Genomic DNA, 25,302 nt, shown 5'->3' on the forward strand with positions numbered 1-25,302 from the left:
CCTGGATCTTGCAGCCAGGCCAGGGGGCGTGGAGCCCTACGAGGCCGCAGATCGTTCCTTGCCAGGGACAGAATCTGCAGAATCGACAGACAGACAGCCGCTGCAGTAGATAATGTCTTCTTGGGACCAAGTTCTCCACAAGCAGAACCTCACATGTTTAGCGCGGCGCACGTTTTGTTGTTGTTGTTGTTTTTTGTTTTTTTGAGAACATCCTGACCGTGCTGCCCCCAGGAAGAGGCCGCACACAAGCCCGAACCCGGTCTCGCAGAGCTCCTTAAGGCAAACCTCGGTCACCAGGGCCACACCCACTGGCCAGCCCACTCTCCTCGCGCATCTCCCAATCTGCCGGCCTAAGCGGAATGGTTCCCTTCTCTGCCCTCTCCCCTATCCAGCCATGTCAACCTCCCCTCTGCTAAGGGGGAAAAAAAAAGTATTCACCCTTCCCCCAGAACAGAGCCCTGGCACACAGTTCCTCTCACCTGGGTATCGAACCCGTTTTCCACGGAGCCGCTCATCCGCAACGGGAGCCCCTCCCCCGCCGGCTCTTGCAGCCCCTGCGATTTCAGGGGTATCTGGCTAGGGTAGGCGATCTTGCTCACCTCCACCTTGCTTCCCAACTTGAGGTAGCAGGGCTGGGGGCCGGCCCGGGCTGGGGGCACGTGCAGGATGGGCGCGGCGCTGTGCACCGGTTTGGGTAGTCCCGACTTCATTTTGGAGGCGACCAGGATAGCCGGCATCTTCTCCCGGGGCTTCGGTTTTCCCAGCACGTCCCTGGCAGCGGCGGCGGAGGCGACCGCTAAAGGCAGCGCGGGCAGCAGAGCAGGCGCCGGGCCTCGGCCCGCGAGGCGCCCACCACCAGCCGAGGGAAAGAAAAAAAAAAATCCTCGGGTCGGGGATCTCGGAGCAATCTGGTGAGCGCGCCTTCGCGGTGCCGGGATGGGGCGGAGGACTGGTCGCGACGCTCAGCTGGACACCTAGACAGATGCTGCAGTCTGGTCTCACGCCCCTCCTGGGCAGCCTATTCAAGGGCTCTGGACGCTCAGGGACCGTTGCCTCTTGCGATTCTCCTCCTGGGAACCCGAAGCTTGGATGCCCATATTAACTTGTCACTGCATCTCCGAAGTGAGGAGGCTCCTTTGGAAGAGAAGCTGCGGGGATGTACGCCTCCGGCTCCGGGAGGCTACGGGTGTGAGCCGGAGAGCTAAGGAGCGAGCAGCCGCGGGAGGGAAGGAGCGAGAAGAGGAAGAAGAGGGAGAGGGCACGGACCCCAAGACGTCTTCACTGAGAGGCAGCTGCCGCCCTGATCGCGAGCACCGCAGTGTCACCCGCGCCGCAGAGGCGCGGCGAGAGCCCCCGAAAGGTCTCTCTAGGCGTGACAGTCGTTCATCACTGCCCAGAAGCCCCCCGGACAGACAGCACCTCAGCGCCTGCGAGTCTGCACATGCTCCGTGCGCTATAGCGCAAAGCTGTGGCCGTGGGGCGCGGGCACCGAGACGCGCGGCTGGCGGGCTGGGCCGGGCAGCGCTCGCGAGCGGCCGCCGCACTTCCCGGGAAGGCTGCGCTGACTGCGGGGCTCAGGGCAGGGGAAGGCAGGCTGCGACCAGCGCGGCTGCGGCGCGCGCTGACAGCCCGGGCCGCCCTGGCGCCCCCATTGGTCCGCGGCGGGCCAATCAGCGGCCGTGGCTCTCACTGCAAAGGGGGCGTGGCCTCAACTCACGGGCCGCCGCCGAAACTCTGGGGCCGAGCTTGGCCGCAAGTACAAAGCCGGCTGGTGGCCGCTCTGCAGCAGAGCTCCAGCCGCGCGCTTCCCGGCGGGCCGACACCCCCGCGTCCCCGAAACCTTTTGAAAAATGCCCTTTCGAACGCAAACGCCCGCCTTGGGCCCCCGCGGGCACGGCTCGGGGAAGTTTGTTTTCTTTTTCAAATTGTTCTGGTCACCTTAACGGTCTGAGTCTTCCGGAGTCGCGCCTGCAGCCCCGCGGCCCCCCATCTGGTCTGGGCAGGGCTGTTCTTCGTCTCCCGCGTTAAGGACGCGCCAGCCATTTCTTCTCTTTTCTGCCAGCTATTCCAGCCGGGCCGGGGGGCCTCCCAATAACTTCCTCTCCAGCTTTCAAAGGCTGCACATTTCACTTAACTATTTGAAGTATTTATAGGCAAATACAATACCCGAGGAAGCCTCCCGCCCTAAGACACCTCCTCCTTGCAACCTACCACAGACTCTGTAATTAGAGTGGCCGGAGGAAGCCGGCAGAAGCTTCACGACCTAGGCTGGCTCAGGTTAAATCTTGCTGCGTTTCATGTAGGAGCCCCTCCCTGTCCGCGCCTCGGACGCACTGGCCCCACAGGTTCCTCGACTTGACTTTAATTCGCCCGAGGATTTCTCTCCTGTCTCAGGTGCTCTATGGCTTCCTGGCTGACAATTGGAAGAAATGATACAGGCAGGTCAGACCCCTCGCCATTCATAGATGAGGAGCCCCTACCCTGTAGAACTTCCTGGATTTAAATCAGGCAAGTTCTTTGACTTTACATACATCCTTATAGAGCTTCGGTTTTCACTAGGAGTAATGAGGGGGTTCGACTACGTATATATAATATGCTGTTGTTTGGATAAATGAGATAGTTCATGACAGTCGTTTAGCACAGGTCCCTGGCAATGAGAGACCAGTAGAAGTTGGGTATTATGATCCCTGTTATTAAATTACTCCTACTCCCCCCACCCCCAGCCATCTCTATTTATAAGCTGTTTGTCTCTGTTCTCTGTCTCTGAGATACAGGTTTTCACAGTATGCCCAGCCTATAGCCTGACTTTCAATAGCACTGATTTCTCATTACCCAGATGGCAGGAAACTTCAAAGTTTTAAAAACAATCTCTTTAAGCAGCATTAAGAAATAAGTAGGTGACTTATTACCCTGGCCTGCTCCCTCCCTCACCTATCTTTCACCCATTCTGTGTAGCGACTTTCTACTCTAGTTAGGCTGAGATGCACAGTCTTCTATCTAATTTCAGGTATTCCTCCCTCTGCAATTAAAGCACACGTGGTCTGTGCCACTTAGTTAGCACTCAGCCCTTTACCATCTGATGCCACCTTGTTATTTATCGTTTCCTGTTTATTTTCATCTTAAAGAGTAGGCCTCTTGAAGTTTGGAACTGCGTTTTTAACCTTCATTAGATTCTCTCAACATTAAGTATAATGCTGTGGAAAGAATAGGTACTCAGATTGTTATCAAATTGATGAGTGAGTGATGCTAGCAGCAATTCTCCAGGGGGAGAGCCTTTTAGGTCCAGGTACATAAGGTCATAATAGATGCTATGCTGTATAAAACATTGGGACTCTCCCCTACCCAGAATTCTGGTTCTACCAAGAGTTATAGAAACATACTGCAGTCTTTAACTTTAAAGGTCATGGAGACATTCCAAAGTATTTCCATGGCTCTAATGCAGTTTTTCTGAGTATGGTCCCCAGTCCACTACCAGCAGCAGCAATACCTGGGAACTTGTTTGATAAGCCCCACCCCAGATCTTCTAACAAAAGTTCTGGAGATGGCCAAGTGATCTAGGTTTACCAAAGGTTTAACCCAGTGATTCTGATGCACACTTAGGTTTCAGAACTTCCACCCTAATGAAGATATCATGCATTCACTGCTCTTCCCCGGCTGCTTAAAACTTAATATACATAAGAATTACTGGAGATCTTACTAAAATACAGATTCTGAAGGGACAGACTGGGATTTCAAAATGTAGAATAGATAAACTAGATTATACTGTATAGCACAGGGAAATATATACAAGATCTTGTGGTAGCTCACAGCGAAAAAAAATGTGACAATGAATATATGTATGTTCATGTAGAACTGAAAAATTGTGCTCTACACTGGAATTTGACACAGCATTGTAAAATGACTATTACTCAATAAAAAGATGTTAAAAAATAAAATAAAATACAGATTCTGATTGGGTAGGTCTGGAATGGGGCTGAGATTCTGGTTTCAGAATATGCTCCCACGTGACGCCCCTGCTGATGGTTTGGAGCTCACACTTTGAGTAGTAAGGCTAAACCATAGGTAGCTTAAGGGCTTCAGCTCAAGGGCCATCTCTAGTTAAGTGACTTTGTCATACTGTGCTGAAAAGAATTTGGAGAGTGCCTCTATCTAGCTAAGTTGGAAACAGCAGCCTGATCAATTAATAAGGTCCGTCATGAGTACAGAAATGGAAATAGTGGCAGACGTGCTCTATATTTGCCACCTCTGATCTCCCATTTAAATCATATTTGCTACCAAGATCATTTTTTGGGTTCTGAGACCCTCAAACATGTACTAATATGAAAAACAGCGCATTCTTTTTTTGAAAAGTACGTCTTCCTGATACTCTAGGATTTGGTAAACATAAGAGCATTCACTTTAACCCTGTCTGATTTAACTAAAGTCTGATCATTTCTCATCTTTCTTGATGGAAAATGAGTGAATCTTTTAGTATGTTTCCAGATTTCTTTCCCTGCCTCCTCATCCCTTTAATAATTTTATTTGCTCTTTCCTGGAAAATTTTTCATCTCTCTTTATATATTTCCTGTAAACCTTCATTGTCCTTCTTTAAAGCAAAATAATTTTTCATTATAACCAGAGAAGGGGGGGGGGAAGCTATTTTTTCCCTGGGGCAAAAGAGATAATTGCATAATTCCTCCTTAAATAAGATAGTCTCAAATTATAAATATGTCCTATAAAGTTACTCCTTTCACATGGATGCTGTGCTAACATGAATGAAGTCATTTTAAATCAGTAAGTTTGGCAAGCATTGGTAGCTAAAGAAGTTAATGGTTCTGAGAATGGCAAACTGCTTTGGAAAGAACACACTATCTAGATTTTTTTAATTGCTTTTTTTTTTATATGCACTGTAGACAGCCCACTCTTTTAAATCTCAACTTTGACAACCCTTCTCTCTTTTCCTTTGGTCTGACTCTCAACTTTCGAAATCACTCAGTTTGAACCATATTACCAAAACTCTCAGGACCACAGACGGAAGCATCATCCACAGCAGTGGGGCAGTTCTCCAGTTGTGAGAGCCATCCTCAGGTCAGGGTATGCCAGCTGTGCTACTTTCTGATCCTCAACTTCAGCCGCTGGTGATTAGTTGACTGTAAATTGGGCTTCAGAGCTCACCTGCAAGTGACCAGCCCCATCAACCCATCCTTTATCTGAGTTAAAGACCCCTGGCTGTGCCTGACCTCCCAAGAAGACAGTCCTGTGAGAGCCTGAGACATCTAAACCCCAGCCTACTACCAAAAAAAAAAAAAAAAAAAATGCAGCGATCTGGGGGAAAGAGTCAATAGGCTCTTGGAGACCCTTGACTATAAATGATGAAGGGACATACTGCAAGTCTCTGGAATAATAACAAAAAGCCAAACATTCTTGAGTTTATTGGGGAGTAAAAAAAATCAGACTAGCTTATTTTCAAAAAGGCACTTTTCCTTAATTGACATGGGTTGGCAACTTAGGACACACATTTCAGTGATGGCACAAATGCTCACCTTTGGTAGTGGCTGAATTAAGAGCCCACTCATCTCACACTGCAGAGAAGCTGAGGTGAGAACCGTAGACCAGCTATTTAGAAAGTCTGTACCCCTCCCCCTTGCTTCTGATCTGCCTTCTTCCAGATGGATCTATGTGCAGATCAATATGTTCAGTGGTGATCTCTGGGCTATTTTTGGGAACTGAAGACTGTGGGTTCTCCCAGTTGCAGATGCTGGGGGGTGAGGAGTACGTGTGAGTGTGTGTGTGTGTGTGTGTGTGTGTGTGTGTGTGTGTGTGTGTGTACACAGACGTTTAAGGCAATGAGCCTGACTAAATGTCAAACAAATACATAGGAAACTATTGAATAATTGGATGTGATGTGGCCCAATCATTAATTCAATGAATAAGTTGTTGAGAGCTGGGCTTTGGACATCGTGATGCGGAACAAATAAGGGCTCATTCCCTCCTCTCAAGTTCAAAGAATGATGCAGTCACTGGTTCCAGCCAGAGGGTTGCCCTTTTCCACAACTGAAAAACTGAGAGCACACAGCAAGGAAACAGGGAAATAAATGACAAATAGTAGAACCACCACTCCAACAGAAGCAGGGCAGAATAAACTGTGATACACGAGGCACAAAGGAGCATCAACTATCCATGGGGTTAGCAGGTATTCTGATGAAACTAACTTTCTGGTTAACAAAAAACTGAAGCTTAATGCAAAGAAATCTCCTTTCCACCGTGAGTGTTGAAACTCTAATTGCCTGAGTCCCTTCTCTCACCTTTGTAAGTCAAGTCTAGGAAATATTCCTTTGTTTACATCTTGCTTCATTCCACAGAGGATTTGAAGAAAACCTACATTAGATAAAGATAATGGCTAATAAAAAGACAACTGAAATACAAAAAAAAAAAAGTGGCTAAATATTAATAAGAATAAATGTAATAAAGGAAAAACATTCTTATTTAAAACTTAGGCTGTGACTACTTTTGCCTTCTGTAGGTGGGGGAAGGATGTGTAAATAAACCATATCAGTAGGAATATAAATCACGTCTCACTTCCTTCCAGAGCCAGGCACTAGGGAAGAGGCAAGTCTGAAATTTCAAATTCAGCCACATCTGGGCTACTCAAGAGACAGACTCTGAGTACATGGTCTTAGAGATAACATAAGTGAGCATTTGGATATTCAAAAGCCAGCCCAGAGCCCAGAAGTCAACCCATATGGTTGCCCATAGTATGTGAGAAAAATTCCTTTTCCTGGAAGAGGTTTAGTGTAAAGGGTCCCCAACATGGAGTATCTAAAGCAATATGAAGAGACTCCAAGGGGGGGACAGAAGAAGTGGCAAAGGAATTCCTTTCCTCTCCCCCCAAATAGCAATAAAGCTGCTATGCTATGAAATGCTTTAAGTAACTAGATCTTTCTTTGGATGAGGGAGAATTATTTTTAAAAAGCTGAGTACTGAATCTGGGTTCCTTATGGAGTAGAAAGAGGAGACCAGGGAATAGCATAAGAGCCTGAGTTTAATGGGAGCCGAAATTCAGAGTCAGGGATGGCTGAGATAACTGTGCCTCACCCCCACCACCATCTTTATTCCCCCAACTCAGTGATATACAGAACAATGCAGAGGGAATTGGGCTTCCCACTTGATGTGGGATAAGACTGCCAAGCAAATGCAAATAAGAATATCTCCTGACAAAGAGACAGGACCAGGGAAGATGTATATAAAAGATGAATATCAAGATTATATGTGTGGGCAGAGGTGAAGTAGGAGGAGAGGAAAATGAGCACACCTCGATTCTCCAGTTCATGCCTTTGGCTAAGGTCAAGTCCACCCTCATGGCTTCCTGAAGATCTTTCTATAGTTTAGAGTGAGCACCATCTAGGTCTATACCTGCAGGAAGTAAAGGTGGAGGCAAGGAGACTGAGCAGAATATGCCCAGATTTGAGGCTGGATCCTACTGCAAGCTTTTTTGTTTGCTCATTAGTTTTAATTCTCTACCCACATTTTCACTATTACAGATGAAGAAAACAATTCTAGCAACTGAGAGGTCTAGTTAATTCAGTTTCAGACTGATCTTTTTAAAAAGTATATGCCTTGTGTTGTATTATCCTTTCAACTTCCCATACATTACACCAGACAACCCAGAGTTGAGCCAGAATCATGAGGATGCTGATAAAAACTATAATTTATGAAGGTATTCGTACTATGTGCCAGGGACCATGATAAGCATTTTACATTCTCTTAATTCTCACAACAGTCCTACAAGGTGGATGAGGATTGTCATTTTCATTTTACAGAAGAGAAAACTAAGGCCCAGAGAGAGTTTAGCATCTTACCTAAGACCCCACAGCTAATTAAATGGAAAAGCAGGATTTGAACTCAGAGGTTCAAACTCCAGAGCCTGGACTGTGAACACTAGACAGTATATTATCAAAGGAATAACCATCATAATGTTAACAGTAGAAATGATCATAGTAACCCCTTGTCAAGATTTGCTTTATTCGCACCATTGCAGCCACCACCTGGAGCACTCCTGTATGGTGACACGACTACTCCATTCCACAGCCGAAGATACAGGAAGAAAGGTTTGGTAACCACCCAGGTTGTGAATGATAGTGGCCTTAGAGCGAGGCAAGGAATGGGCACCAGGCAGTTAGGGGGCCTGCTTGCATGATGCTCACTGCCTGCGGGTATCCACTGGGAGGTGAGGACCCGTGGTCCTTGAACAGGAAGCCTGAGAATCACTGGGGGTTAAAGGAACAGATCCCTAACCACACATCCCCCACAGATCTAGTATTCTGAATCTACGTGTCTGCATTTTAAACAAGCACTCGGGCGAAACAGTTGGTCCTAACACTTTGCTTGGCTGTCCATTAGAGGCACCTGTGGAATTAAAACACCAAGGCTGCCCAGGTCCCACCCTGGACCAAAATCAGACTCTCTGGGGGTGGGGCCCAAGCATTTGTCTGTTAGTAAAACTCCTGGGTGCAAGCAAATTGAAAAGCACCACTTTAACAAATGCTACAAAACTTTGCTCCGTCAAACTATAGAGTAGGGGATTATGGAGGTGGTAACCTGGACAATTTTTATCAATGTGTACAGCCAATCTCGAAAAACCCAGGCCTTCTATGACTTTCTTTGCAAGATTTTCTTTTTCAGAGACTTGCTTAGCCACTCTAGCTGCCCGTGCAACTCAAAGACAGTCGGGTAATTGCCCAAATGCTGCCTAGGAGTCAGTGATGCAGACTGCATCCAACGGCCTGACCTCTGCTCAGTGCGGGCCTCCAGGCAAGGAGCGAGGATGCTCCGGCTGCTCCCTCTACCGCATTTCCTCTTTTGGTTACTGCTATCGCCCTGTGTGTCTCATGCCATCACTCTGACTCTGCCCCAGGCACGGGGCCTGGTGAGCATTTGCTCCTGGCCAATGTCTGGCCTGCCCCACGGGAAAGGGAGAGGTGGGCAGTGCCCAGGGTTCAGGGCTCTCAGAGGAGGGCTTGGGGCAGTTAACTCTTGCAGGTCTGGGCTCATAAAAAAGTGTGCTGGCATGAAAAAGCTCAACAGTGGGTACATTAAAAAAAATTCATTTAGACCTTTGGTATGCATCTTGTGATTCTTTTTCCTTCATTTAAAATGTATTTGTAGTGGAGATGTTTATCATTATTTACATACGTGTTTGGCCACTGTTAAAATTTGCTAATATATTTATGTGTGTTTACATATGTATAAATAAATACATTTATAAAGCGAAGGAGAAGGAAGGAATTCACATCACAGTATTAACAGGGGCTATTTCTGAGGATCAAGTTAGGAGACTGGCAATTCCTTTTTATTTTTATATCACTGTTAAAGGGTTGAAATTATGGTTGATTTCAACTTACTTTTCCACAGGATTTTCCTGCATTTTTCAAATAAATATCTTTACTGGTTTCAATCTTTCATTTATTCAAGGGACACTTATGAAGCCCTATAATGAACCAAGCCCTGTGCCAAATGTTGGTGAGATGGAAGTTAGCTAGATTATATCCATCTCTGCCCTCTTCCTTTTCCAGCAAGATAGATGAGTCCTCTCCCAAATGAACAGACAAAAACTGTGTTAGCTATCAAAGATTAAAATCCAGTTTTAGATAAGCTAAAATCCAGTTCAGTTAAATCCAGTTTAGTTATATACATAAATATATAAGATCTATATACAGTTGGCCGTCTGTATCCGTGGGTTTCGCATCCATGGATATAACCAACAGCAGATGGAAAATATTAAAAAAAGAAATTCCAGAAAGTTCCAAAAAGCAAAACTTGAATTTGCTGTGCCCTGGCAACTATTTACATAGTATTTACATAGCATTTGCATTGTATTAGGTATTATAAGCAACCCACAGATGATTTAAAGTACGTGTGTAGGTTATATGCAAATATTACATCATTTTATAGAAGGGACTTGAAGGGACTTGAGTATCTCACAGATTTTGGTATTTGAGGGGACCCTGGAACCAATCTCCCCCGCATATACCGAAGGATGACTCTATATAACAAAATCACCGATTTTGAAGGATTTCCTCCTTCTAAGACAACCAGGAACAGTTACTCCAGAGAGCCTGCCTCATTTCCCTGCCTCCCAGAGAAGCAGCTCCTAATAGAATCCTCCTCGGCAGAGGTGCCAAGACCACCCCTGAGCAGAGGGACTAGGAAATTCATTCTTTTCTCCCTGATCTACCAAGCTATCTCTATAAGCCACGACAAGAGCCTGAAGACAGAGTCCTCATCTTGCAGAAAGAGAGAAGATGGGGAAGAAAGTGGGCCCCGGTATGCCTGACATGAACCCTGCTGGGCACACATAAAGAGGAATTCTAGTTCACATTACCCCTTAGCTGAGCTCAAAGCTGGTCTAAAAACTGTCAACAAAGCAGAGACACCCGTGAGGATCTTTTGAGCCCTGAGATCATTCGAAGCCACTAAACATAAACAGCTGTGTTGATTTCCACTCGCTCTCCCAACCCAAGGCAAATAAAACCTCAAAGCTTGAAGGGTGGAAAAGAACAAAATACAAAGGGATTTTCTTTTATTTTTTGACCTAGGAAGGTAGTTTTACAAACAGTGGGGCAAGACACCATTCAATCAATTTTTTTAAAAAAACTGGCATCTTTCTTGAAGCTCCACATTGTGCAAAACTTTTAGACATTCGCTGATCTATTTATCAAACATTTTTCCTCCAGGCATTCTGGACATATGTCAAATATGAATCTAACACAGTCTCCCTAAGGCTGCACCAAAGACAGTCAAGCACTGTCATCCTGGCTTCCTCGTTTCCACAAAGGCCATCTTTTTGAACTTGGGGATGTTGAATGAATTCCTGTTCAGAACCATTTGCTTGTTAGGGTTTCATCCTTCCCGTGGGGAGAGGGGAACCTAAAGAGTCGAGTTTGGAGATGGAGAATCCAGTCTTCCAAGGCATCTGGCCTGCAAGGCTGATTTCCTGCTGAACTATCAAAGACAGGTTGCTACAATCCCTTCCCATGACCATTTTAGCTCTTTCCTTGCCTTTGATCCTTTATTCTTGATGTTCACTCCTGTCTGGTATCCATGACCCATTTTCCTTCCTGAGGAGGAACTTGGACAGAACCCTCATCACTGCTCTTTGTTTCTGGGTTCTTCTCTGAGTGATGTGAAGGAGAAGATGGGGGCCAGAGTCAGGCAGACCTGGGTGGGAATCCTGATTTCACTTCCCATTGACTGAGCAAGGGTCACTTCATGTCTCTGACCCTCAGTTTGTTTATCAGGAAAATGGGGCGGATGGTAACTATCTCACTCTGTTGTTGCATGGATTTGGGATAATGAAGGCAGAGAGCCCAGTGTGAGTCTACAACTTTGTAGGTGCTCTACTCATTCATTCATTCACTTAAATCATAGTTTGGTGCTACTGAATGACAGACAGCAAGCTAATCACTGGTGATACAATGTTAGTAAGAATTGAAGTTCTTTTCTCATGGAGCTCACAATGTAATCAGGAAAATGGACACTGATTACAACATCACAGCCCTGGACATGTAATTACTAAGTGAGGCAGGTGCTATGTTAGCAGATAAAGAACCTAGACTGTCGAGGCAGCCAAGGCTCCTGAAGAGATGATGTTTGGGGTGATGTTTGGGGTGATGTTGGGATGCTGTTTGTTGGGGTGATGTTGGGGTGGTGTAGGGGTGGTATGGGGGTGAGGGATGAAAGGCAAAGAGGTGAGGATGAGGCTTTCATTCCTGTCTGCCATTGTGCTTGAGGTGGAGAGTTGGGCAGCGAGCAGAGACCTGGGTCCCCCCTGTACATTCTCCTTCCCCTTACCTGTGGCATAAGAGATGATGTCAAGGTTCCAGTTCCTCTCCTGGAAGCTCCTCAGTGAAATGGAAAAGAGTCCTACAGTCATGCATAGACACTTAACTGGTTGACCTTGTGTGACCTTGGCCTAGTGACTTAACCTCTCTGAGCCTCGGTTTCTTCACCTGTGTCATTACTAAGACACCCCCCACCCCCGGGACATTGGGGCAAGATTAGAGAGGCAATAGAGTTGGGTACAGTGGTTGAAAGAGTAACGCTGGAGTTGGATCGTATGAGTCTGACCACGTTGCTTTGAATTCTGTTACTTACTAGCAGTGTGACCTTAGACAAGTTATTTAACCTCTGATGCCTCAGTTTTCTCATCCGTAAAGTGGGGCTTATAACAGTACGTCCCTCACAAAGTTGCTGGAAGGATTAAATGAATCAATATGTGTAAAGCACTAAATCAGTGATTGATACATGGTCACTGCTACCACCATTATGATCATTTTTCCTGGCACACAGTAAGTTCAAGTCACAGTTCCTCTCCCACCTACTCTGAAGTCACCGCATGACCCCTTGTTGTGAGTATACCTGAATGTGTGGAAATTTCCATAGTAAGACACTGAGTGAAGGCTGAGAACTTGAGGCTGTGAGCCCAATGGGGACCCCTGCCTCTCTGAGAGTGGTTCATGGGCACCATCCAACATCCTGGGAAAGGGAGCTATCTCCTCAGAACTGGGGCATCCAGAATGGACCAGGCAGAGAAAAGAAGCCAGAGAGAGGGTGATGGAACCTCTCCATAAATACTTCCTTGAGGTTCTGCAGGCTGAGAGAAGCACAGAGAGGTTCAGCTTCTCTCATTGCAGCCCCAGCCCACATCGGCCCTCTCCTCACCTGGTCTCCTGCCAAACTTCGTAGCGAGGTACCCCCGATCATGCTATGAGCATATCTGTTATATGCAAGACATCCATTCTGGGTACTATACCATTCTTCAGCCATGGGCTGTCAATGCAGGTGTCCCCCTCCCCCACCGCCAATGGCTGCTTTTATTCCAGACACCTAAGGGGCTGAGGCCATCATATCCAAGGAAGATGCCTCTTTGGGGAAGGCAGGCTTTGCTTTCAGCAACCACCTCCTCACACTGGTATCTCTCTGACGCTTCTAAATCCACACTTAAAATCAACACATTTCAGCCCAGGCACCATGGTTATCCAGGTGCAGAAAGCCACAGGGATGGTGGCAGGGTTTGGGGTGGGAATGAAACAGTTATGTGCCAGAGTTATGTGCCTCTCTCATTTAATGTCTCCAAATAATGCAGATTTTCTACCTTTCACAGATGAAGAAACTGAGGCGCAGATAGATAACACAGTCATTTTATCAAGGTCGCACAGCTAGGAAGCAGTAGAACAGGGATTCAGATCTTGAATTGTCTGATTCCCAATTCCAGGCTTTGTTCATGACACCCTATTTGATACCAGCCACCCAGGACAGAGTCCCGGACTCTGCTGCTTGTTTACTGAAAGTTGGGCAAGTCACAGCCCCTCAGCCAAGTGGCTCATACCTTCCTCCGGCAGGTGCTGAAAGTAGGGTGCTGAGGACCCAGGTAGAAAGAGAGCACATCTGTCTGCGTGATAGGGTGGGGGCTAAGCCACAGTGCACAGGGATTCGGGTATGGAAAGAGGCTCTGGAAAATCTGGCATCTTCTACGTGCTGCTCTCCTTCCTCGTCCCTTCCCCTAGCCCCTGCACATGCACACACATGCACTGTCCTCATGCAGCTTGCATCTGGCAGGAAGGCATGCCAATCGAGGTGTTGACATCCATGGAGAGTCATGATTTGGCACCTGTGGAGTACTTTTCAGCACTTTGGAATGACAGCTTATTCGTCCACACAACCGTTCCAGAAAGGTTGTATCCATGCCATCATGGAGGGAGGAAACCAGAGCAAAGGCTGTGAGTGGCCATGGCCAAGCTGGACTTGAACTTCTCAGCCTGCTCGGTGAGGCCTCTCACAGGCACCTCTTGCTCCCAGTTCTGCTGTTCAGATTCCAGGTGACCCTGGGAAAGTCACAGGTCCCTTTTAGGCCTCAGTTTTCTCAGCTGCAGAATAAGGGGGTCATTCCGTGGCTCTCAGCCTGGGCTCCTGAGACCCATAGGGGTTTAGGACATGGAGGGACAGCTAACCAGGCATAACAGCAGGTGCCCTTTACTGGGAGCCAGAGACACATTTACTGAGTACTTTATGAATGGTATCTCCAATTCTTAAAACCAACCTGCAGGTTAGGAATGGCCACTCCATTTTACAGATAAGAAAGCTGATCTCCACAGAGGTCAGGGGACTTGCCCCAGATCACATAGTTAAGTGCTGGAGCTGGGATTCCACCCCAGGCTCATATGTGTAACTATCACCATCGACTGCTTTCAAGGGGGTAGGGAGCGTCTCTCCTAGCTTAGGTAATAGGCAGGGACAGGGGTTCCCACTTCTTCCCTGGCTGCCCCATTAGCTCTCAGCCATGTGCTCTGATGAGCCCACATCCGGCAACTGTGTGGGGAGCTTTTGATGGGCTTGATGAACAGAGCGGGCACTGGCGCTGGGTCGACAATGCAGCTTCCAAGGAAGGAAGGCACGCAGCCAGCTGCTCTGGGGCTGACCCCTGAGGTCCAGATAACACGTTGAAGCAAGAGTTCAGTAGGGGAAAGGAGTGGGAGGCCCTTCTCACATTCCTCCCCACTCAGCACGGAGCTGCTGTCAGAGCTGATTGCCGTCACAGAGCTCCTGCACCTCAGTGCTCTCTTCCAAAACACTGACCTACTTTTCAGTCTGTAGAAATACATACCGAGCCCCCGAGCTAGTGTCTTCTTACTCTGGTTGGCATAGGTGGCAGCAATCTCCATCATCCACTGGATAAAATCCCATCTTCTGGTCTGGGTTCCCGTGGCCCTTCCTGCCCTGCCTTCACCCACCTTTCCAGCCTCCTTTCCCTGGATTTTCCTTTGCCCCAGGCCCCCGCCATCTCCAGACACACCATCCCCTGTCACACTTCCACACCCAAAGAGGCAGGACAGCTCAGCAGTAAGCGCAGCTCTTTGAAGGCAGACCACTTGTGGTCCTCTTCTCTCTGTGATGCTATATATCCCAGAGCAAGTGATTCCACCAACTGTGCCTCAGTTTCCCCATCTTCAAGATGACTACAACAGCAGAATCTATCTGGTAGGGTTATTGTGAGGATTAAAGAAAATACACATAAAAAGTACTTTTGAAAAGCCCCCGGATGATTGTACTGTGCAGCCAGGGTTAGGGAATCTCTGGTATCAGACTGTAATCTTCAGCGGAGTGGAGAAGGCATCTTACTGTGTGTACTCCATGGCCTTGGTGCCTATGGAGCATGGTGCCTGGCACAACACTGACATTCTGGAAAGAGATTTTAAAAGAATGGATGATTCTATTTATTTGGAAGATTAAAGGATAAACAATCCTATTCCAAAAGCCAGATATCCAAATGCTTAAAAAACTCAGTTTCAGCCTGAAACCAGTAAACCTATGATCCTGGTCATGGAGAGATCCTCCTGGTGGAGAACTCCCCAATGAGATGCTGAGCTGAACCACGCCCTGTCTGAGTAAATCAAGTCGACACTTAAAACCAAATCCTGGACAAACTGGCAAGAAAGACTAAATGAGATCCATGCAACACACAAAAGGGAAAAAAGATGTTCAACATGAGACAGGTTTTCGGGTATTTAAGTGTTTGGATGTTTAGATTTCTTGGTTTTTTGGTCAGACTTCCAAGTTTCAGGTCCCATGCCAGCTTCAGACTCAAAATGGACACATGCACTTTCTGAATCTTCACACCTAATTCTAGATTTAAACACTAGGAAGTGATTCTGACCAGCTCTACTGCTGGGATAGAAGTTATTCTTAGCACAATGGTGTGGGTGGCAACCCAGTTTTGTTTTGTTTTTTTTTTCCCTTACGTGATTGATGTTCAATTAGGCTGCTGAAAACTGGGACAGAAATTCTATGTACAGGGGGAAGGTTGGAGAGGGGCACGCCCCCGCATCTCTGTGTCCTGTAGCATTTTGTCTTTTCTCTTGTGATATGCTCTCCAAGAGGGCCTCATGGGAGACGCTATTAGCATACGGAGTGTAATGGGATTCACCGAAGAGGGCCAGGTGCTAGCTCTGCATTAGTCAAGATCAAGGGGAAAAAAAAATAAACCCCAAACCAAGCAGGCCATTCTGTGTTCTTGGACAGAACTCAGATGGAAACCCAGAAGGGGCAAAACCTTTTAAAACACGTGACAATAAAAGGACACATTTCTCTACCTTGCACCCCGCACCCGAGCAAGCCCAGGGCGGTGAGGCTGAAATTAAAATGCACACAATAACCCAAAGTTAAGACAGGTGATGTGACAGGAAGCAGTACCAGCAAAGCCGAGGGAAAAAGGCTGGGACCAAACATTTCTCAGATGCCCACTCAGTGCGAGGTACTGACAGACAACATCTCACTTAGTCTTTGCAGGGTAGAGTATTGTCATTTCCTGTTGATAGATGACAGAACAGAGGTACAGAGAAGGAAAACAACCCCCTCAGTCAGTGGAGGAGGAACTGGGGTCTGTGTCCTTCCCACTGTGACAGGATCTGAGCTGGATCTGACTTAGCTCCCTCGGGAAGGCCATCTTGGGCAGCCAAATAAGGCCGATTGACTGCACGTGGCTAGGGGATGGAGGGAGGGGGCAGCAGCTAGAGGTGATCCCCTCACCAGGTATTCTGGTGCCAATGTGTCCCTTGGCCTGGCTCGGCTGCAAGGGAGCCCCTGATCCCAGCAGCAATAGCCTTCCCAGGCAGTTACATTGGACAGGCTTTGCTTTTGGCCATGGCCGTGGAGAGCAGCAGGCCACCCTGGCCTGTGCCAGAGCACCTGTGAGTGGGAGGACAGGCTCCAGGGACCACAGAGGAAAATGTGAGCAGACCCCACAGAGCTGGGGGCAGGAAAGGCCCCTTTTCCAACCTAGAGAGCTACAAGCAAGAGCTCGGGTGTCAGAGTCCAGCTCCCTGCTAAATGGACTCAGACAGGCTCTGGCTGTGGGTCATGGGAGTGAGGCCCTTCCCCACCACTCACATCCATCTGCATGAGCCAAGTAGGCTCTAAAATCTCCTTCTAAGAAAAGGAGGAGCCAGGCACCACCAGCTCGACCCTGATGACCAAGGACACTGGAAGTGACTTGGTGGCAATTTAGGATAACACAGTTCTGGTATCCTACCTCTTTGTAACCAGAGCTGAGCTCCTTTTATCGTTCTGAATCACAATCACATCACGTGTGAAATGGTGATAAAACCACCACCTACCTCCAATGGACTCCAGAGATGTTCTGCCCAGAGGCCCAGGGCCCCCTCACCCCTTCTGTGGCCCACCCCCACTCGGATTCTGGGTGCTTTGCCTCTGATGGCCAGCACCTGTGACCTTGCTCAGATGCTGCCTGTGAGCTACTGGAGCCCTTCGCCCAGGTGTGCAGAGAGCTGCAGGAGTCTGAGTGTGTGCTCCCGGGACAACCTGTGACCAATGACAGACTGTGGGCCTACAAAAGTCCAGCTTGCTTGTCTTGAGGTGGGACAAACTCTGAGGAGGAACTGAAACTCTGGAGCTTCCCTCCCACAAGAGGAGGCTGAGGCTGAGAATTCTCAGAATCACGTATCCTCACTTAGCTCCGACCCTGTCCCTGTCCCACTTTTGTCCTAGGAGCACTTCTTTAATAAGTCACAAATCCTCATCTTAGACGCTACTTCTGGGGAGCCCAACCTAAGACATCACTCTGTTGGGTCACAGTAAAGATTAAATGACATAATTCACACAAAGTGCTTAGCTCAGTGCCTGGCAGACAAGCAGTCATCAGTAACCGGTAGCCATTTACTTTTAGATGGAACCAGCTGAAATCGCCAATAACGACTATTTCTGACTCAAAAATGGTAACTTCATATGGATTGACCTAATGATATTTAATGATATGTCCAGTCTCCTAACATTCTCTTACCAACTACAAAGAAAACAGTTTTCTAACAAAGACCACAGCCTATTCTGGTGGGTTCCCAAATCAGTGTCTTTGCTCCCTGTTCTGTCCCCTTCCTAGAACAGTGCTGGCCTCGAATGTCCCCTCAGTTGTTGGCATTTGGGCTTTATTGGGCTGGGGCTAGATACAGATACACTTGTTATTTCACCAGAAAACCATGGGAATTGGAGCCCCACCTAAAACAGTAGAAATGGCAGGGGTGGGGTCGGGAAAAGCAATCAATATTTGTCAGGTAGAAAAGGACCCGATCATAAATAGGAAAAATATTTTCAACTTCCCCTGAGGGTAATGTTTTTGTAAATATATTTTTGTTTTATTTTCCCGAAAAGATGACTTTGGTGGCCTCTTAAAGCAGGCTGTTGTGAACCAACTCTTTGAAGGGCCATGGTGTATTTATGGCACGTTTTGGCTTCAAACACTGAACAACTGACTACTGTGTTCACTTCAGTGTGGTACCCCTGGCTGACAGAGACATAAAAAGCGTGTGGAAAATTGTTTATCTTTCCTCTAGCTATCACTGCTCCAAACTCATGACAATGGGGAAAGTTTATGGTACAAGCCATCCATCTGCTATCTCATCCCAAACACGGCATCCCCTCCCCTCCCATCACAAGGGGACCCATGGCAGGTGAGAGTCACGTGCAATTATGACTTCAATCACAGAGGAAACCAAGGACCCCAGCAGAGATGGGCTGGTGGCAGATAAGTGAAAGAGAAAATGAACCTCAAAATATTGGAGCAGGTGGGCACCAAACATCCAGTCTCAGCCATAGGTAACCAGGGAGTTATTGAGCTTGGAGAGAAGGTGCTGGTCAGGTCCTGGTGCAGCAGGGACCCTGAGCAAGGAGCAAAACCTGTCCTTGGTAGAGACAGCCAACTGTAAGGGAGCCTTGGCTGCCCTGTGACCTCAGTTTTGGGGTCCATTAAATGTGCGATAGCATGTAGAATACTTACCACCAGGTTTAATTTATATGATATTTGCTTGTTTATTGATCATCTCTGTCCTTCCCCTTATCTCAACATACATGCACACACTTGAATTCAAGCTCCATAAGAGCAGAGATTTCTTTCTGCTGTATCCACGGAGCCTAGAACAATGACAGGTCCTCAACACATATTTGTTGATTGAATGAATGAAATAAAATGGCCTATTCAGTCAATATGCAAAAAATGCCTGTGGGGAGCTGGGCAGGTGGCATAGCTCAGTGGCATAGCTCAGTGGCAGAGCGCGTGCTTAGTATGCACGAAGTCCTGGGTTCAATCCTGAGTACTTTCATTAAAACAAAATGAAACAAAACAAAAACGCCTGTGGAGGCAACAATACTACTCAAGCATTAGATAAAATTTGATTTTGCTCGTTATCCTCCACTTACTGAGGCAGGAAAGTCAATCCTAGTTTAGAAGGATTTGCAACAATAAGGCATGAAACAAGGAACAGTTTCTCCTTTACTGGAAAACTCCATTAATCAGAACATCCCTGCGTGGATATTTTGTCTATAGAGCACAGCATATTTAGATGTTTCCAGATATTCGTATGTTTAACATTAGGTAGCACCAAGCTATGAGATTTCTCAGACAAAAGCAAGCAAAAGCAAATATGTGACTGAGGGGCCAGATGACCCGACCTCTCAGACATGAGTTTCCAGGGGGCACATGTGAACAGAAGTGCCTGGTGAGTCACAGATCGGGGAAGTCGCTTGTAGCCTTCCACCCAGCTCAGCTGAGACCCGAGCCCCCAGCGAGGCCCCGAGCCGGGGTGGGGATTTCTCCCAGCGAGTCTGCGAGCACGGCCAGAGCTGTCGGATGATCCCATTGATGTCTCTTTGGCAGAAGAGCCTCGCCCGAAGTCACAGAGGGCCCACAGATGTCACGCTGGCGCCCTGCCATGGAATCACGGCCTGGGTCTCTCACCGTCATGGTCGGCCCCACAGAAAACCCTTCAAACCACCAGGCCAGACAGTGGCAGGGCCTGTGCCTTATGGAAAGTATTCTCAGCCCCGCACTTCTAATTGATAACAGAGCACACGGGCTTTCAAGCATTTAGTTGTCGATTCCGACAGAGGTCTTTTGGCCCAGATAAACCCAGTGATACCCAGAAATGAAGGAGGGAAGGTGGGCTTCGGACTTCTTTCCTTTCATTTCTAGGTAGGGTATCATATTCACAGGAAGCTGGGCGGGTGAGAGTCAGGGCTGCTGCTCTTCATGGCTGAGGGCGTCCTCACCCATGACAAAGGCACAGGAGTGGGCCAGGTGGGCCTGCCAAGGTGGGAAAAGCCGGAGGAAGACCCAAGAAGATACCACTGTCAGCTGGTGTGAGAGAGTGGGATGGGGCTGGGACCCAGTGAGTGACTGCTCGGAACTGCTCGGTAGCCGCCGGCCACGTGTGACAACTTCATACTTGAAATAGGGCAAGTTCGAACAGAGATGTGCTCTAAGTGTGAAATACACACTGAGTTTTAAAGATTTTGTATGAAAAAAAGGATGTCAACTACCTTGTTAATAATGTTTCTCTTGAAGTGAGAATATGTTGGATATTCTGGGTAAAATAAATATATGAAAATGAATGACTTCTGTTTCTTTTGTACTGTTGCTGCTGGACAATTTAAAATATATATGCGGCTCATATGATATTTCTACTGGACAGCGCTGACCTAGAGCCCTGTGACACCAGGTCTGATCCCTAGAATATTAGCAGCATCACTAGGAGCTGGTTAGAAATGCAGACTCTCAGGCCCACCCAGACCTACCCAAACAGAACCTGCGTTTTAAACAAGATCCCCAGGTGGTTCATTTACATATTAAAGTTTGCAAAGCCCTGGCCTAAGCCATCCCCTAGGACTCCTGGCTTCCCTATGGGTGAAGGCCATCTTTGAGGGCTACAGCAGAACAGACCTCAAGAAAGAAAACTTTTGTCTGCATGGTGTTGTGGCAGGAGTCAGAGTTTGGAAGTCATGGGATCTGGCTTCTATGCCTGACGCTGCCTTGAAATTGCTGTGCGACCTTGGGTAAGTCACTGCCTCTCTCTGGGGCCACTTTCCCATCCTACAAAAGAAGAACTAGGAGACCTTTAAAGCTCCTGCAGGAGCTTCACCTTATACCAGCTGGTTTGACTGGAACCTGCTCCTTTTGCAAAGGTTCCCAGGTAAATTCTAGGGGAGGTTTTGTTGTTACCTTGGCTTTTGCATCAGTCCTACTCAAAAGAATCACATATAGTGGGGAACTGATAAATATGTTTTCGCATGTTTTAGGATGATCTCCTTTGAGTCCTGAGAACTTATTTTAATTAATAAATATTTTTGTTACAATATAGTATCAAGCAAATACTAAGTGCTGGGACTGATCTAAATACTTTACACATGTTGTCTCATTTAACACTTGCAATCACCCCAAGAGACAAGGCTCACCATAACTTTTTAGAAATATGTATACACACACATACAAATATATATATATATAATTAAAGCACAGAGAGGTTAATTAAATTGCCCGAGATCATACAGCTGGTAAGTGGTCATTCTGGATTTTACTTCAGGTTAGCCCAACTCTTCATCCTTAACCAAAATAATCAACTCCTTCTTGTGCTGTTCTGAAACACCTACATGCCCAGCCTCCAGTCTACCAGGGGTGCCTATTCTCAACTTGCCACATTTGCTTTTGGTTTCCATGCTCCAGAATTTTCTCCTGACACTACTGACATCAAAACTCCAGAGGACCTCATCCTTGTTAGTTGTCCCATTGGACTGCCAGCCCATAACTGTGGATACCGGGCACCACCAGCAGCCAGGGTACCATATTGTTGCTCCACAGGGAGAACAAGCATTCCACACAGGTGTGTTGACCCTGACTCAGGGCCCCCCAGACTTTGGCCATGAAGTCATGACTGGCCAGGAGAGGAATGGTCCAGAGAGGCACCCTGAGACTGTGAGGCAGTAATAATAGGGAGGAGAAAGGAGACTATTTTAATTGATATAAGTGAATCAAGTCAACTCACAAGGCTAAACTCTAGGTTCTTTCTGCAGCATTTACCTGATTCCCACATGGCGGTCCATATCATGCATTTGGCAACCACGCCAATCTCTCTCTTTGAACTCAGCGCCCACACATCAGAAGTCTCCTGGGAAAGACATTCTGTCTGGCTGCTATACTGACATCAACACCCAGTACACACGCACTGTGGCCAGGCTGGTTAGGATGGGGCAGGCTGATTAATTTGTCCCCAAGGAAATAATCTGAAAAGGGTTAATGCTAAAACAAGCCTGTTTCTTTTTAAAGATCCCTCTCTTCTCCCATGAACACAATTTTCTGTAAAAACAGCTCTACTCATAAGGTAATCACAGCAATGCCACTGTAGCCAGACATCCAAAGGCAGTTCCGCTGGCCGATTGTGAATGCAGTCTGATGAGGGCCTGTCCTGCCTGGCCAAGGTCTCCCCCGAAGCCAGGTTCCACCCATCCCTGCTCCAGCCCTCGGCCACTTGTGCTGTCACAGCCTTTGCCCTGAGCCCTGTTCCCAACCCTTGCTTCTACCTTACACACCTCTTCCCAAACATGTCCTCCCATCCCAGGTTCCAGGCTTCTTGCCTCATCTCTTGATGATGTCTCTGTACTTACCCCCTGGAAGTGACACATCACTGTGACTTTGGCATGCCAACCTCTCATTCTGTAACTCACACTGTTCCCGTAGATGATTCCTCTCTGGCTGTTCCAGAAACTGGCTGAGGCTGGCTCAGCTGGGCCTCCTCGACACTGTCCTGGCATTGTCTTGTGACCTTTGCCCAGGGCAAGCTTGTCTTGACCAAGGGGACTGAGAATGGACCACTGAGAAAGGCCACATCAGGATTCTCCCTCCTGATAGCTTCCCCAATAGCTTCCCTGGGAGCTCCTTGTGGGGACATACAAGGCTTTGCCTCTGTTGAGTTACTTCTGGCCAGGGGCTGAGCCTCCAGGCCTCTTTCCTTAATCTTTCTGGATTTTCATAGCTAAAGTGACCATATGATTTTTCATCCAAATTGGGCTTTTTGGGCAGGGGAAGGAGATGCTATTAATAATCATGCCTGCACAATAGGCATAAATTGGGACTGTCCCAGGCTAACTGGGGTTTTAAGTACCCTTCCACAGAGCCTAACTTTCTTCTCAGTGACACAGCCTGATAATAACTAAGTCCCTGTGTTGTATGCACTATACTGTGACCTCCTTCAGACAGTATCACTTAGACCTGCCCACAGAAGTACCCCTAATGGCACAGGAGAGCTGGTGTGTATACCTCCTGGTGACTGATGCATTCTGCAATGGGACCACCTAAAGCCTCATGACAGCAGGACTTTTCTTTGAAGTCTAGAAGGGCATATATACATTTTTGTCATTCTATTTAATAATATATCCTCATTTTGCCTTTTAAAAAACTACTTGTATATTATTCTCTCAACACGTACAGTGAAATTGATGCCCGGGAACATGCTGGCTGCAGGTTTGCCCTGGGGTCTTGTGTACCTCCCAGTTCTGCAGTGTCACCTGAGAAGCATGACGTCACAGCAGCCTCACACCAGGTCGGGGTGCAACGGTGGACAGAATATCACTCACACGCATGTGTCCGAAGTGTTTGTTGTGATGAATGAGAATTCCACAGACCAATTTCTAGATCAGGATCTGAGCTCGCCTAAGCATTGGACTTTCCCCTCTACTGAGTCTTCCGTCCCTTCGTGTATAGCAAATACGAGGCCAATCTCCCTTCCCTGCAAGAGTCTAGGGGGTGGTTCATGATTATGCGACTCAAAGCCCCAGATGGGATGCTTTGCCCCTCATGTAGAGTTTCTCGAACTCAACAACAGGCCAACTCTGTGGGAGACCCTCCCCATATGGGGGGTGTTCGTGGTGGGCCCCATCCCCCCTTTCAACTCATTCCATAGTTTCTGAAGAAACCAGAAGGCAGTTCCCCCAGGAATCAAATCTCGAGTGCTGGAGTTCACAGCATTCTCATCTGGCTGGAGGATGGAGGCCAGGTTGGGGCACAGAGGCTCTAGGTCGAATCTCCTAGACTCAGCTGGGTGTGACTTCCTTAGTAAGGACTGATCGAGCCCTGCAGATGGGGCAAGACTTTCATCCCTTGTGATCCCACAGTCTCCCCGTGCATCTCTCTCACCTAGCAATGTCCTACACCACTCACACAACACACAAACACACACACAAACACACCCAAAGTCTGTCCAAGAACATCAAGTCATTCTTCCTTTCTGTCTGGAACCTGCAGTCATTCGCCATGTCTGAGGATTTAGTACCTCTTGTGTGAATTCCTTCCCTCCTCCACCTCCTTCCTGCAAGACTTACAATTTCCCTGGAGATGAAAGGATAATTTGAAAATTAACTTCTTATTTCAGTCTCTCTCCATAGCTCCAGGAAATATCCTTAGATCAAAACACAGGGGGCTGGGAAGGTAACGATTAGGAGGGGGCATGATGGGGACTCCGGGTGGCAGGTAATGTTCTATGCCTTGACCTGGGTGGTGATTACATGGGTGTGTTCACTTTGACATGATTCATTCCCCTCTACACGTATGTGTGCTCTTCTCTGAATGCATGTGCTACTTCAATGAAAGTTTAAATTTGAAAACAAGCACAGGGTGAAAGGGAAGGCTCTAATCTGGAGACCTGCTATCAACATCTTTCTAGCTCTTTTCTGGTTCTCACATGTTAATAAAGCTGAGTGCTGTTATTAGGCCATCGGAGCTGCCACTGTTTCAAAGATGCGGGGCTGAAGGCCTGTACAGTCTTCCAGCTTCCAGGGAGAATGTTGTATGTTAGTCTTCAATCTCACGTGGCCCTGTCTAAGGCTCTGGGAAGACTCACTCCTAGAATACAATCAGGAGGTCCTAAGATGAGAGGCAAAGTGCTTAAGAGCCAAGTGTTTGGAGGCAGACAGATAAACCTGTGTTCAAACCCTGGCTCTGCCACTTGGTAGTCATGTGATCTTGGGAAAGTTACACAAACGTTCTAATCTTCAGTTTCTGCATCTGTAAAATGGGGCTAATGACAGTGCCAGCCCCATAGGGCTGATGTAGGAATTACCTGTACTGAATATAAAGGGTTTTGCCCAGGGCATGGCAAAAATATAAGTACCCATTAAAGACTAAATGTTATCATTCAGTCCAGCCCCCTCACTTTATGTGAGGAAACTAAGACCCAGAGAAGGGAGAATCTTTTCTGAAGGTCACAGAGCCAAGATGTGACAATGACAAGGACCAGCAATCACTCAGATCTTCTGGTACCTCCAGAAAGGCACAGGGGACATGGCTGGGGACAACATGGGGAGAGAAGAGGGCCCTGCCTTCCCAGCTCACAATGTGGGAGGCAGTGAATGGAGAGATACTGAACTACGATGATGACAAGCAAGCAATGGGTTATTCAATAGAGAAGTGACGGGAACATACCCCAGGGGACC

General features: G+C 47.4%; 1 protein-coding gene across 8 annotated transcripts in view; it reads right to left on the reverse strand.

The window, feature by feature from the left end:
• NAV2 (neuron navigator 2) overlaps positions 1–25,302 on the reverse strand; it is a 690,497-nt gene that overhangs the window by 362,851 nt on the left and 302,344 nt on the right. For 4 of the 8 annotated variants that reach the window (XM_010987472.3, XM_031459891.2, XM_031459883.2 and 1 more), the window contains exon 1: positions 480–1,564. The exons of 2 other annotated variants lie outside the window; for them this stretch is intronic. In XM_010987472.3, coding sequence (XP_010985774.3) covers positions 480–737 — 258 coding nt within the window. In that variant the 5' untranslated portion in view covers positions 738–1,564. Of the gene's footprint in view, positions 1–479; positions 1,569–25,302 lie in introns of those variants that run through there. 2 more of the 8 variants (XR_010383379.1, XM_064492506.1) reach the window with 2 other exon arrangements.

This window comes from Camelus dromedarius, chromosome 12 (genome assembly GCF_036321535.1).
Source record: "Camelus dromedarius isolate mCamDro1 chromosome 12, mCamDro1.pat, whole genome shotgun sequence".
NCBI lineage: Eukaryota > Metazoa > Chordata > Mammalia > Artiodactyla > Camelidae > Camelus > Camelus dromedarius.